This window comes from Accipiter gentilis, chromosome 21 (genome assembly GCF_929443795.1).
Source record: "Accipiter gentilis chromosome 21, bAccGen1.1, whole genome shotgun sequence".
Lineage (NCBI taxonomy): Eukaryota > Metazoa > Chordata > Aves > Accipitriformes > Accipitridae > Astur > Astur gentilis.
In genome coordinates this window covers 8,273,479-8,288,750 of record NC_064900.1, presented here as the reverse complement: position 1 = coordinate 8,288,750, position 15,272 = coordinate 8,273,479, and the positions used below count along the sequence as shown (strand labels likewise).

At 39.2% G+C, this 15,272-nt stretch overlaps 2 protein-coding genes across 4 annotated transcripts in view; one reads left to right on the top strand and one right to left on the bottom strand.

Annotated features, from left to right (window-relative positions):
- CMSS1 (cms1 ribosomal small subunit homolog) overlaps nt 1–15,224 on the top strand; it is a 244,166-nt gene extending 228,942 nt beyond the window's left edge. For all 3 annotated transcript variants that reach the window (XM_049824454.1, XM_049824452.1, XM_049824453.1), the window contains 8 exons: nt 102–173; nt 3,111–3,240; nt 6,151–6,210; nt 6,888–6,990; nt 8,444–8,504; nt 9,395–9,482; nt 11,104–11,192; nt 14,614–15,224. In XM_049824454.1, coding sequence (XP_049680411.1) covers nt 102–173; nt 3,111–3,240; nt 6,151–6,210; nt 6,888–6,990; nt 8,444–8,504; nt 9,395–9,482; nt 11,104–11,192; nt 14,614–14,697 — 687 coding nt within the window. In that variant the 3' untranslated portion in view covers nt 14,698–15,224. The remainder of the gene's footprint in view (nt 1–101; nt 174–3,110; nt 3,241–6,150; nt 6,211–6,887; nt 6,991–8,443; nt 8,505–9,394; nt 9,483–11,103; nt 11,193–14,613) is intronic.
- DCBLD2 (discoidin, CUB and LCCL domain containing 2) overlaps nt 1–15,272 on the bottom strand; it is a 111,461-nt gene that overhangs the window by 22,124 nt on the left and 74,065 nt on the right. The gene's annotated exons all lie outside the window — the stretch shown is intronic.

The window sequence follows — 15,272 nt, the reverse complement described above, 5'->3', positions numbered from 1 at the left end:
ACCTCTCTTTGGTGACTTCCCCCCCCCCTCCCCCCAGGTGATCAGATATCTGATGTTGAATATTTCTTTTTTTTTTTTTTTTTTAAATACATGCTTTGCAGCCTACAGAGTGTTTTCTAAGTCAGCCTGAAGAAAAACAAGAGAGCACTGTAAAGGCAAAGAAGAGAAAGAAGGTATGAATGTCGTAGAATGTGTTTAGGGACTGGGCAGTGGGTGTATGTGCTATTACAAGATTCAGAGTTGGGACAACCCTGTGATGATGAGAAGTAATATGGTCATAATGTTGCAGCCTCTTTTGGAGAAGAATAGAAATGTCTACACTCCACTTCCAAGTGTTGCATGCCGGGAAAATTAACCGCATCAAAGCAAGGTGGAATTCCAGTTGCTGCAGAATCTGCCCCATTTCAACGGTGTGGCCAGGCTCCAGCTGCTGTTGTATCTTTTGAGCCAAAAACTGTCATTGTTCGCTCTTCTCCTCATAGCATAAGTATATAAAAAAATACTTTGTCCCTCTGGCCATGCTGCATCCTCACCCTCAACAACAAACACACTCTGCAGTCTAGATGGAAATTATATGACACTGGGCAAGTTAGTTGTCTTTCAGGACAGACTGTAAATAGTTGGCTCCCCTGCAAGGCTGAGAGGTGGCCTTTTTATATTATGTCAGGCCTCTTAATCATCCAGGGAATGGGAAGAGTGAAGAGAGGGATTTTGCTTTAAATGCAGCTCTGGCAGAAGTGACTGCAGTACTTGTTCCACTGCTGCCAGAGCAAAAGCATCCCATGACAGATTGGTGAACCAAACCTAACAAAAAGACCCTTTTCTCAGGCAAACAATAGGCGCTTAGTTACACCTTTGGTTTCAGTGGAGCTAGGCCACTAACTTGACATACACAACCAATCCAAAAATCCATCAGGAAATATTTATCAGGTTGATCTATGGGTTCCAAACAAAGTGCTCTCTCCAAAAATAAGGAAAAGGCGAGGGGAAACCCTTTGCTTTTAAGCATCTGGAATGAATTGGAAGAAAAATAATAAAACTTCCTGCACGAGGAACATTTCCCCACAGCTCTCCTTGAAGTAAGGGAGTTTGCTCAGGTGTCCTTGCTCTTGCTCTTATGGAATTTCTCGTTAGTATCAGGCTTCTCCCCTCCAGAGTGCCGTAATTTTCCTGAAGGAACCAAGTGGCCCAACGAATGATGTAATGGTCCTGTGGAACAGCAGCTTACACTGAATTACAAAGTAAAATGAGCCTGATAGTTCTGTCTTGCTGTCTGCTAAATCAGAGGTTCCTAAATGTGGGTCAGTTACAAGGCAGGTTGTGGGGCTGGGGCTGGAGAAAGGTGTTTGTAGTTGACAGGAAGAACAACGAAGAGGTTTCGTTGTGGGCCTCATGCAAAGGCTGTGTGTGCTGCTGATGGCCTCTGGTCATTCTTTGAGAAAACAGCTGTTGCATGGCAGAAAAATAAGACTGTGCGAAATCAGGGTGAATCTTGGGAAGGAATGCTACAGCTGCAGGCACTGCAAAAACCTGCTGAACAACCAGACGTCCACTGGAAAGTCTTCCAGGGACTGCAGAGGGCTTTGCACCAGGCCAAAGGTAGACTGAGAGGAAGGCATAAGCACTTCATCTCGGCATATCCCACTGTCAAAGATTTAGTTGGGGTCTTGCAAACACACAGCTGGCTTTTAGCAGAGGTGAAACAGGCAGCAGACAGAGTGGCAGGTGGCTGGGAGAGGCAGCTGCCTACTTTGCCTTTGCTGTAGGGTGGATTGGCTTCAGCAGCCCCCATATGGCTCTTCCCTGTTCAGCCTTCTGCCCCTTATGCTGCCATTACGGGAGTATTTGGGATGTATTGGGCAAGAGGGACAGATGGAGTAGTGGGGAATGGAAGAGAAGGAGGGAGTGGGCGCTGAGATGGAGTGAGGGAAAGAGGGATGGAAGATCAGTCCCCTACATTAAAATTCCTGCTATAGCTCTCTTCAAAATTTCCATTGATCTTTGCTGCCTTAGCAAATTTCGGTTGACCTTAGCCTGCCGAACTTGCACTGAAGGTACCCACCACCCCTCTGAAGCTGCCAAAAATGCTTCCAGGCCTACCTCATCTCTCTGTGAAATCTCACTTTGCCTCACAGATACGTACCCTATTGCTCTGTCCTAACCACACTCTCCTGCTCCTTTTCACTTCTAGGCTTACGCTGCCATGCATCCTCATGACAGAAACCATAAGTTGGCCTTACACAATTGAATCACTTCTCAGTGAGAACAAGAGAGGCTTTACATTCTTGCCATTCTCTCTAGGCTGCCTCTATCCTTGAAAATCTGGTGTTTTCTTAAATGCTGGCAGATCATTCAGATAACGGGAGTGCTATTCTATCCCCATGATCCATTTAATTATGGGGGAAAATACAGCAACACTTCAGTGAAAATTCAGACCTGTTATTTGCTAACATTCCTAAGGTGTAAAATGCAATCGTTATGAACTCATGTCCAGGCTCTAAAAATTATTAGTTTGGTTTAAAAAATTATACATCTTGAAAGAACAAAGTACCTGCTGAACTCTTTCTGCTTGACTTCAGGTTTCGTGAGTTTTTAACTCATTTTCATCACACTTGCATGGTATTCTGTGAATATAGCTAACCATCTTGCCTTCCAAAATAGATAGATAGTTACTCTATAATCAAAATATAACCAAGACTTATATAACCACTTGATTCCTGTTATGCTTTAATAATAATAAGTTAAAACAAATGATGAAAAAAACCTGAATTTTCATACTGATACTTAAGTGTAACAAAAGCAAAACTCACAAAACCAGCTTTCAGTTATGTTTTTGTTACAGCAGCATTTCAGGTGAGTGCACAAGATATTTTATCTTTGGGCTCACAGACCATCTCATCAAAGTATCTGAACTTGCATCTGAAGTCTGCATCCCCACTAAAGATGAAGGGAATCTTGTCCCATTGTAAGGTATTTTTCTAATTAGCTGCAATTAAGCCCATATAACTGTATAAAGTTATGGAGCAAGATTTATGTACAGTGTTGTTAGCTAGCCAAAGAGCAGAAATTATAGAAATGCCATACTTACCCATTTTACTTGGTTTTTTTAGAAGAAAATTTCTGATATTCTGGAAAAATCTGCTCCAAAACCTGGTGTCCCTGCAGATCTACAAAATCTTCTTAGTCAACATTTTGGTGAAAACCGTTCAGTGATTGAAATAGAGGAATTAAAGCTGTCAGGTAACTTACCCTACATTTAGTAGATAAATAATGAGGGGTTTATGATACTGTTGAGTTCCTTTTCTGCAGAAGAAAGAGAATTTCGGGGACAGGTCTTGAGTGGTACTTTTTTATGGAAATATTTTCTTATACTGTATATTAATTCGATGTTTAAGTAGAGATGTTAGTTTCTTTGGAATAAATGTGAGGTTTCTTGGAATTACAGAAATGAAAAGAAATGTTCAAGTGTGTCCTTTTATTGTAAAGTATTAATTTCAGAAGCTCACTTTTGTCATAGAAATTATATGATTCCTAATAATAGCTTCCAAGATGCTGAGAGAGTGAAAATGTATTTTGTTTCTGGGATTATCTGAGTCGATACAAATACATGATAGGAGGGCTGACAGGAGTAGACAAAGAAATAATGAGACATCATTCTGATGTGATTATGAGATCTTGAATGCAATGGTTTTTCAGGGGGTGCCATGAAATGAGATGGTAGTTTTGGCCCAAGCATAAAGTGACCAAGTTTTAACCATGCCGAGGACCCTCTTGGTTTCCCATATTCTGTCTCCAAATAAAAGCCAGTGATAGAAAAGGCAAAGCAGGATAGAACAGGGTTAGCTTCTGTCAGTTGGAGGTTGCATTAGAGATGAAGGCAACACTGAACTTCTCTGCCTCTTACTCTGCAGATAAAGAGGCACTGTCATTTTATAGGTACTGTCCATTATTTGTTGGTAGTGCTCATGAAAAGCAGATGGCATGGTAACTATAACCTGCATACACCTTTGATACATCTTGAACTTTTAGTGACCTGTGGCCAATATAGGTGTCTTCCAGACCAGCAGTGATTTCTCTCTTTTAACGTTTAAGCCTGTTTTTCTAGATAAATATGCTCCTCCTTAACATCCATGATTCTAGGTTGACCCTTCTTTATTTCTGTGGGGCAGGTTCAGCTTTCTTGTTGCATCAAGAAAACCTGGAGGAGTCCCATACAGATTGCTCTGAAAAGCTTGTGTTAAATATTTTTAGACTTTTAGGGTTTTTAGCAAATAATAAATTGCTTTGGTTTCTTTCTTATTAAAAGAGCCCTTTGGACTAGTAAAGTGACCCATTTCCATATGGATTGGCTCTTGGGTTGGATAGAGATTTTTTTTTTCTCTTTCTTTTTGTGATGGGAGTTGAGACTTAGAGTGCCAAGGAGTTTATGAATTTCTACAGCTGTCAAGTCATTCATGTCAAAAGAGTGAGCAAATAACAAGCAACTACGTGGAGTCATGTGTTCTTGTTAACTGACACAGTGCAGAAGGTCAGGTTTGTAGTCAGCATGGTCTCTTGCAGCAGTCTGGACCTATGTGTTTGTTCCCCGCTTTCTGAAACTTTCATTTTAAATTGTTGTTAATAGTCCAGTGTTGCTGGACTGTTGGTGAAAAGTCAGTGACTGAAGTTTGTGTCATTTAGAAACCATCTTTTGAATTGTTCAGTCATTACGAGACTTAATGAGTTTGGAAGAAGAAAACAACAGCAAAGATATTTTGCCGCTGGCTGGAAAGGACCGTGGTGGGTGTGAAGAGCTCTCCTGTTAGCACCAAATGCTTATGGAAGGGCAGCCCCTGCCCTTTCCCACCAGCGTCAAGTGCATCTTTTAAACATGATTTTAAAAGTAAATCAGCTGCTGATCCTTCAGTTGTACACATTCATTGCCTTTGGAGCTCAACTCCCAGTAAATGTCAATCTCTGGCTTTAATAAAAGGCATCGGTACAAAATAAAAGTTTTTAGCAAAACAACACTCATTAAATGGAAGATACAGTGATGGAGAGTGGCTATGCTCAAGAAACTACACAAGCAGGACTTCAGGCAGGCATCAGCTACAAGTAAAGTTTGTTACACTATCTATTTCAATGGATATCATGGATTGACACTGCCAGCATTAGCACAGTGCTCCATCCATGTAAACGTGTATAACGTCTGCAAGGAAACCTCCTTAATTATTTAAAATATATCAGCAAACATCCATAGACAGACACCCTGAGGTGCTGTGCTTCATGACGACAAATAGTGGGTCCCTGAAGAGAGAATTGTTAACGCTCTGCGGGAGTGTATTACTCCATCAGGCAAAGGACCCTTAAGAGCGATGGCAAGTTTTCAGACCATGTAATTTTAATCACCTTTTTAAGAACTTAGACTTTCTATATAGACACTGGAGAAAGGGCCTTCCAAAGAACTTGTTAGGACCTTGTCTTTCTTCATTGCCTCTATATGAAGGTTAAAGTTAAATGGCATGTCTGCCACAGAGTACTTTTAAGACTTGCTAGTTAACATAGTGACTGGGTAAAAGATAGGCAGGGACGCAGTGGGAAATGAAGGAAGAAGAATGTGTTAAAATGCGGTGTAGGTGTTGCCATTAGGGTCAATATAGTTCGGTAGATTACCACAATATGAAAGGCCACAAAGAGGAACAAACTTATTGACCGGTAGATTATTGGTAGGTTCCTGCATTTACACATTGTGAATTGTTTGGGTGATCTACAAATGTATTCCATTGTAGGTAGATTGGAGGAACAGCCTAGCAGGTTGACTGTAAGGCTTTTTGCTGAGACTTTTGATTGATTCTGGAAAAGACATAGGAAAACTTTTTTTGAAGTGTGTGATCACAGCTGTGCAGCCCTGTATTGAGGTTTCAGGGTGGGAGAAAAGAAAGGGATTGCAGTTGAGTTGAGAGATGTTACCTTTATTGATTTATCGAATATAAAGCTTCTAGTACATGATGTGTACACTAATCTTTGTTTCACAAATGGTAATTTATTGATGATGGATTTTAACACAGTTGTGATTTCATCAGTATAACTAGTGGTTATGCTGCAAACATATGCGCTCCTTTTGCTGTTAAAAATACATCAACAAAAATATTTCTTCCTTTATGTTTTCAGATTCCTGTTTTTTGCCAGCCAATGATCTCACACACAGTTTTTCTTCCTACCTGAAGGAAAGTGAGTTATAATGTTGGTCTGGGTGAAATGAAAGTTGGACAAAAAACATTGTTAATGCAATATTATTGCAATTTTTATCTGTACTGCCAAATGTTTTTAATTATGAAGTATTAATAACTTTGTTTTTTCATGACAGTTCTTGTTTTTCGGGCTCTTTTTTACTCTCACTTTTTTTTAATCAAAATGTTCTTGGGTTTCTTTTAATTGCTAGGGATTATTTGTCAGTAATTTATTGTGGCTTCGTAAGTAGGTGTATGTATTATCTTACAGTAAAAATCCTGCAGCTGTCTGCTGACATGAACCAAGAGAATATTTATTTTCTTGTATATTTATATAGAACTTCTGGTCTGGTAAATGTTTCTTTTCAATTAGTTTTCTCTGGTACAAATTGTCATATGTGGCAAATGAAGTCAATGGGCTTGTCACCTTACAAACTGTTGATTTTTAATGCTTATCTAATTTGTTCAGTTAGTTGATATTTATTTTATTTATTTGGGGCATTTTATTTTCCAATTTCTCAGCCATGACTAAATGTAAAAGTGTTGCAAGAGATCCAGACCTCATAGGAGTCAGCATGTGTGTTCTTGCTGCTGGCTACTATTCATCATGTACTCTTGTGATTTAAAATTGTGGCATGTAGTAGTTTCTCTGTATGTACGTGGGCTTTTTCATTGCAGTTTGTCCTAAGTGGGCAAAACTCCGTAAAAACCACAAGGAGAAGAAGTCAGTGGTGATGCTGGTTATCTGCAGTTCTGCTCTTCGTTCCTTGGAACTCATCAAGTATGTCGATAGCCAATGTTATGTTGAGGTTGGCAGTCAGTCAGAGGTTTTGTCTTGGAACCACAGACATAAAGGCAAAACTGGGACACTGTCCTCTGCTAGCCAACAAATTCACTGACTGAAACTGATGCAATATCCCTTGTTCCTTTAAACTGTGGGAGTGTGGGGTTTGGTTTTACATTGAAGTAACGCTTAGTACTTCAGTTGCATGTAAGTGCTATTTTTGTTAAAAACCAAAAATAAAGTGTAACCAATTTGGGGGAAACATGCAACATGTTGTACTTGAGAACAGAGTAAACCCATAAAGCATCATGATACACCACTAAAAATTGTGACTTTGCACCAAAGGCAATGAGGACATGGCGTTCCAGGGCCTCAAGTGCCAACGCTTGCGTCTGGCCTGAGTGCCTCAAGGTCTGTGTCCTGTTCTCAGTTGGCTCAGGCTGGCAAAACTGCTGTGCAGAGATGACCATTTTCAGTGTTCCCTGTCCTCTTTTTTTTTTCCCTTCTCTTTCCTCCCCCTTCTTATCCCAGAAGTCTTGATGACTTTGATGAATTAATGTATACCTCACAAATTTCATGGTTGTCTTTTGCGTCTTGACCCCATTTCCTGTGATTGTCAGTCAGCACAACATGAGATGGAGAGTTGGGAGGTTTGACTCCTTGCCACAGATAGAAGCATAGATACAGCAGATGTGCCAGTAGTGCTTAGCCCCTTCTGAGACTTAGGTGGTTTATATGTATACTTGTATATAAACCTTTAGCTTTGCACAAGAGAAAATTGAAAATTTGGCGCACTGCAAAAAACATGCAGAGAAAGCTGTATTAAATGACATTCAGTAAATACTAAATATGTTGTCTCCTGCTTGATTAATACAGAACATAGACTTGTTACGGTGTGCCAAAATGGAGTGTCAGAAAATTAAGTCGGGTTTTCCAACAAATGCTGTGTTGGTTAACTGGAATTTGGGCAATGTCTGCAGTAAAGACTGTGACAGCCTAGGTTTTCCCAGCAGCCACGCTGCAGGAAGACTCTGTAAAATGTAGATTGGTCCATACGCAGATCTTTTCTTTTGTGCATGCACATGCATGTTCATTCATGCCTGTATCTCAGTAACTTGAGATATTTTTGAATTAGAATTTGGCGATTAGTCAGTTTTGAACTAAGTTAGCTGTGAAAGCACAGGCCATAATTATTAAGGATTAGCTGAAAAGCTATCTAAACAATATTGCCCCCTACTGATATCTTCTATTGTGTTTGTCCAGTTGTTGATCACTGTTGATCAAGTAGCAAACAAGAATGTACATAGTGTTCAAAGTACAAGCAGGGGTCACTGGGAGACTGTGTGTCTCAAGCATATTGAGAAATGTCAGTTAGTTTTGCTTTTCTCCTGTGTGGTCTTAATCCCGGCTCTGATGCTTGCATTTCCTTTTTCAATTTTTTTATTGCTAGGTCAATGACAGCATTTAAAGGAGACTGCAGAGTTCTCAAGTTGTTTGCAAAGCACATAAAGGTAAAAGGGCTGCAAGGGAATTTTGGTAGAACAACTAAACAACTAACTAGTGTTATACCATTTTCTTTTTAATGCATTTAGCAATAGTGCCTTTCATACAGTGTTAGTATAATGTTCCTTTCTTGAGGTGATGCTTCATTTGGTAACCCATTGTTGCAGTTTGAGGAATCTAGCCAAACACCATCTCCAATAGCTCTGGTGCAGCCCTATGCAGAATGCAGATGCTTATGCATGTGCTATGTTTTAAATATGTTCCACACTCCTGTGAGGTGCTCATTCGAATGGCTTTTGCCTGTTTAAATAGTAGGCTCACACACATAGGTTTGTAGAAGCAAACTATACCAGCATCCACATTTGCATTCTGACGACTGGATGCCTGGTTACCCAACATCCATACCTGTTGGAGAGCACAAATTATGGGGATTTTGGAAGTAATGAGTGGGCATTTGGCCTTTGATATGAATGCCATCAAACACGCAAATTTTGCTTTATTTCACACTTGCTTTATTTCACCCTTTTCCAGTGTCTTCATCTTGAAGAAGTTTAAAGCTAATTCAACTTTGTCAGTTTTCCAGATACTTCCAGAGAATTTGTTTAAATGCTGAAGGAAGCATACTGTTCTCACCTCTAAAAATAGTTGGTGCTATAGCAGATTTTCAAAGTTGAAAATGATTGAACTTCTAGAGAAGTGTGATGCCCAGCTGGCTGTTATATTTCTTAAACTTTCTCCCAGATATATCAGTTCGACGGTTTAAAAGATGAATAGCATTCGTTACTTGATGGTATTCTAGAAAGAGATACTATGAGATCTTGAATTTATTTCCATCTCTTTGAGAAATTTTAAAACAATTGTGGTTTTACTGTGGTTTCTCTTCCTCTCTTCAAATTAGATAAAAGAACAGATGAGTATGTTGGAGAAAGGCGTGTTCCACATAGGGGTTGGAACTCCTGGGAGAGTAAAAGCACTAGTGGAGCAAGGTAGGAGAACAAGGAGGGTTTTCTCCATAGGTATTTTATACTTGGTCTCATGAGAAGCAAGACTGCAATTGTTTTTGAAGCGCTTAGGTTGTCATGAATCTGTGGATTTGGGTACTAAACTGTACAGTTCTGTTTCTCCACTTTTACTGTGTCAGTCAAAATGAGGTCAAGATTCTAGTAGTTGATTTTATGATCACTTTAAGCTGGCATAAGTCAGTATTACCAGAGAAGGGCAGAGTAATACTTCCCCCCCTTCCAGTCAGCATCCACATATTCCCCCTTCCTGCTTCTTGCGCTAGCCCAAGAGTCTGTTTGGCAGCTCAGTGAACTGATCCCAATTAAAACAAAACCAGTGTGCATACAAAATCAGGTAATGAGCAGGCAGAAGTGGGGGACTTACTCTTTTGGCAGGAATACTGATTTATGCTGACTTGAAAGTGATTGCAAAACCATGGTGTAAGATTTAAAGCTCCAAGAAACCAAACACTGCAAGTAAATCAAAAGGAAATAATGGCAGAAGTCATTGTATCATATGTCACTCTGAGCTCAGTGTAAACTTTTGTGAGGGGTGGATGAAAGTTCTGCTTGCTGATTTGATTTTATTTCTGATTTGCCTATAATGAAATTAATTATTCTGTATAAATCTCCTTTTCTCTTACCAAATTTTGAGTACTTTTACTTACTCAATAGACATTATGTACACAAAGAAAAACAAACAACAAAATGACAAGATGATAAGGTGATTCTTTCCATTCCTCTTTCTAAAAACTGTCTTGCTCTGACTGTGGTTTCTTGGTCAGGGACTGGCTGTAGATCGGGACTCTACCGCTCCTTCCAAAAGGGTACAGGAGTAGCATAATTTTCTTGCTTTCTGTGCCCTCCACCACCACTAAATCATTACCGCTCAGCACATCAGCACATTGCCATGTTAGGTGGAGGCAACTTATGGCAGGGACACAAGGGGTATCATCTTATGCTAAGGTCTAGTCCTTTTTTGACACCTTAGTATTGCAGTGCCAGATCACTAGAGAATGGAGAGGAGTCAAAACTGATATGGAAAATGGTGGGCATTGTGTAAAAGACTAGGGAACAATAGGGGGGGAACAGCTGGAGGGCCAGTTCAGAAAGGACTTTTTTCTTCTTTCACCACCATTTTTTTTGGAGGATAAAGGAATTCTTCAGGAGCACCACTGACCTGACTCATATTCATATAGCACGCAGTCCTGTAAATTACGAAATGCTGTCAGTTCCCATTAACAAGAGTTTTCAGGCTAGGGTCCTTGTAACTTACCAGCTCCTCATCAGCTATGGAAATTCAACTCCTGCAGTTTCATCAAGAGGAAGCTTGAGGAATTATTTTCTGGCAGAATGTTAGCTCTTGACAAGCCTGGCAACAATAGTTGTTCTGCTTTTGTGTTTATCTTCGAAAAAGGCAAGGGATTATGTGGTTAAGGGAGTTTGCAGTGTCAGTGCATTAGTTTTCTAACCAGCAAATGTAATACTTAAGTGTTCAAAGATTAGTTTCCTTGGAAACAGACAGCAAAAGATGTAAAATTCAAAAATCATTTTGATAAGCACATGTCACATTATCTTGGTAGTAAAATTTATGTTGCCTTTTTAGATGGCCTGTGCTTGAATGCCACAAAATATATGGTTCTGGATTGGAACTGGAGGGATCAGAAACTAAGGAGAATGATGGATATCCCTGAGGTATTGTATAAACACCTGTATATATTATATTCTGTATATTCTGCTTTTGATTCTAGTGCCCAGATCTTGTTCAGTAAGGTTTTCTTTCTGTAAAGCTGACTTCAGTGGTCTAGAAACACAAAGAAGTCAACATTTGACTGGTAAGTCTGTAGTCTCAGGTCTCAAAATTACCTCCTGAGGAAGACTTTTTCCTTTTTTTGTTGCAAGTCATAGCTGTGACTTACACAGGTGTGCTGTGAATTTCTCCTGTTTATGCTAGATGGTTGTTCTACCTGTTGCCAGAAGTTCTCTCAGTAAGAGGATTTTGTGTCAAAGTTTCCTCAAAAACCAAATAAAACTTTGGAGAAGCATTTCTTTGTCTCCATCTGAGAGTAAGATAACTTCTCTTGAGTAAATCCACAGACAGTTCATTCTTTTTTTGTTTTGTTTTGAGTTTTTGTGGGGTTTGGGGGGGGTTTTTTTGGCAAGAAGTAGGGTACAAACGATGTAGAGCTATCCATCATTTGTAGACTCCTTTTAAGATAATTCCCTGTTTTTTTCAGTTCTGTAATCCAGCTTTCACGTTTATTGCTGTGACAAGGCATGTTTACCATATGCTGTTGGGCATCAGCTGGTATCTAGCCAGAGAGAGTAAAAGAGGCAGATTCCTCCATCAGTCGTCATTATGAAGCTCCCAAGTTCCTGCACAGTTGTTTCCTTTTTATTGTGTATTTAGAGCAGGCTGATACGCAGAATCCCCAGGGGAAAAAAGACTATTATTTTAGATATAGATATTTTGCTGTTTCACAAGTGAAGACAAATTATCAGTCGTTAATCCTTCTCTGTGCTTGTCTGTGTATTTGAGTGTGCTGTATTTTACAGTCCCCCCCACACAAAGGTACATGTTCTTAATAATCTCAGATAAAGTGCCCCACAAAAAAATACGTTGCAGAAATGAAGTAGCAAAAACAAACCAAACCAGCTTTGCTTTTTGAGGCAAGGAAGCTCCCTCTTGTGGTAAATACATAAGGCTTTTTTGTATGGTGCTTGCACTTACCTGTAAGTTTTTTAAACAACAGAGAACACAAATTTACACACAGCAGTACAAAAGGTGCTGGTTGCAGTGGGATGGATTTTTGAAGTCAACTGAAGTAAACATAGCTACAGTAGACTGTAGGTGATTCACCTCAAAAACCTGAAGATTATGTTGCTAATATTTGATTTTGGGCTATTGCAAACCTGAACTATCCCTTTCAGCTCACTGTAGGTAGCATCACAGCATTTCTGCATGTCTGTCTGGGAATACAGGCCAAAAATTGTGACTCCAGATGCATTTTATGAAGGCAAAATCTTAAGGCTATCTTAACATCAAAATGTTACGGCTTAGCTCAAGTTAAAAGCAAATAAGGCAGAATGTTACACCTTCATATATAGTGTTAGCACACATATTTTTGTGTGATTACAGAATAGTCAATATGTGATTACAGAAAAGTCTTCAAACTTGCACTTGACTCGGGTAACACAACATACAGAAAGGTTTTTGACATCTTGAGCTGTGTAAGTGGAGCATTTTGCAGCTATTTGTCCTGCTGCAGACATCAGGCAGATTTCTGAGAGTTATTTATAAGGAACGTTAGCAATAAAAGGTACCCAAACAACATTTTGGAGATAAGTCATCTTAATACAGTAGAAACCAATGGGATGTTTTGGCAACTTGCAGACTTGAAATATGGAATACAGTCTTAGTGAGCAGAGGATCTTACTCTTTTACTTGTATAAAAATTGTCAAATACATGCTATGAATAGTCAGAAGTTTTCTCAAAGAGGAGAGGAATTATAGTACCAAAAATGTAATTTAGAGAACTGGCAGTTTGATGTACTAATTTCTTTCATCCTGTATTAGTTGTGGAGGCAAAATTGTACCCTTAAAATTAGAAATGAGGCATACTGACCTATTTTCAGTGCAAACCTCAATTGTCAGTAATTTCTTTGTATATTTAAGGTGCTGCATTGCTGAATTTCATTACACCAGAAAGCAAGAACAGCTGGAAGCATGTGTCCATTCTACTTGCTGTTTTTGTACTCATCTGATGTTCAGTGGAGAATTATGTACACAGTGGTATATTCTGATAAATATATGAATTTAAAAACACATGAATCTTCCTACATGACAGTCCTGTATCCCATTACATCTACATAATGGATGGTGGCCTGATCCACTGCTCTCTCAGTTGCTTCAACATCTCATTAGTTAATGCTGTTGGATTTTTTCCTCTGTTTCTGTCTCTCCCGCTCCATTCATCCCGAACAATGGAGAGAAGGAAATAAAAAGAAAGCTCATAAAGAAACCAAAGGAGGGGTGAACCAGTTTCAGACCCTGTCTTGGCACGGTGGAGTTATACTAAATCACAAAGGTTTAAATAAAAATCGATTGTATACTTTCTGATCTGACCAAAGGACAAGCTTCCTGCTTTGAAAGCTTTGTGTATAGAGGTTGATGGCAATACAGAGCTGTCTCAACTCCTCAGATTACTTGTTTGTAAGATTCAAATGGAGTTTTTTCAACAAAACCCAATATTGTATTGTCTCCAAACAATACAAACACTGAGCCTTGAGTAAGTTTGAAAATACGGAAAGTTTAAGTTTCAGGCTTCGTGAAAGTAAAAAAAAAATTATAGGAAATGGACTTGTGATAGAAAGACAACTGTTTTCACCCTCATGTAGCACATCCAGTGTGGAATAGAGGTTAGTCATGCTTTCTCACATCATTTATTCCTGTGCAGAGTGGAGGCACAGAAGGATATAATCCTGAGATAAAACTTGCAAATAAGTTATTTGTAAGTGGGAAGAGGGAGCTATAAGGAGACTCTGGACTAACCGTGATAGAGAATCTTGTGTTCCTGCTGAAATGTGTAGTCAATATTTACTCTCGAATACATTTGTCTTTTATCTTTAGATAAGCAATAAGCTACAGCCATATCCGTGTTATAAACCTAAGTACTTTGCATGCAGCACATGCAGACCTGACCTTCGTGCTCACTTGCATTCAGGTCTCTCAGACACAGACAATGCTGTGGCTGTTGCAGTGCAGTACTGCCTTTGGACTACTTGACACTGGTTGATACTCTGGGAAGTCCCGTAGGGATTTTGCAGCCCAGGATGGACCTCCTGCTGCGGCATGCTTTATCAGCTTCTCACCAATGGCAGCTTTTCCATAGCCATGTTAGATGGGACTTCACAAGCCATAGTTGTACTTTAGGATTACAGAGCAAATGATAGGTATTTTAAAAAAATGGAAGTATTCTAGAGCTCAGGACCTTTTATGAGAACCTTTTCTTTCACTCTAGTCCTATAGTAAGGTGCCTGAGTAAATAAATAATGGTATTTAGCCAAAGCATTATCAGTAACTTCCGATGCTTTCTTTGATTTTTGTTTTCTTCAGATAAAGAAAGAAACAATTGACCTACTGGAGATGAGTATTATAAAGCTGTGCAGAGAAGGGTCTGTGAAGCTGGGACTCTTTTAATGGTTTTACCAACAAGGAAGTAATTTGCAGCTGCATTTTACTATTTTCCTGCTTGCAATTGGCAAGTGATTAACAGGTGATGGAATCAAGAATTTTGAGTTTTCGGAGGTCTGTCAATACAGAAAGAATGCACATTGTGACTTTTCCTGAGCTTCCTTTTAATAATAAAACAGTGGTTTTGTTTGTAGTTTTAGTATGATTTTTATTGCAGGAACAATGTGATACTGAAATGCGAGTTACATTGCAGTCACCTGCTAGATTTACTGCTATATGTCACTTTTAAGACTTTGAAGATGAGCAAACTTGTGTGTGAAGGTCTTTGTACAACTTATTTTTCTGGTTTCTCCCTCTGCTGTCCCAAAGGAGACATGTACTTCTCTCATGAGAGTTGTAATCTAGTTCTTGCCCTCAAGGGTCTTTGAAAAAGTTGTATGAATTTCAGTAATTTGTCAAAAAGGTATTTTTCACTTACCTGTTCCAGAGCTGGCCAAATGCTATTTTTTGCTATTACATGATAAATTATATTATATTGAGACTTTATTTGGTTAAACTGTTCAAGTGTGCAAAAAATATTC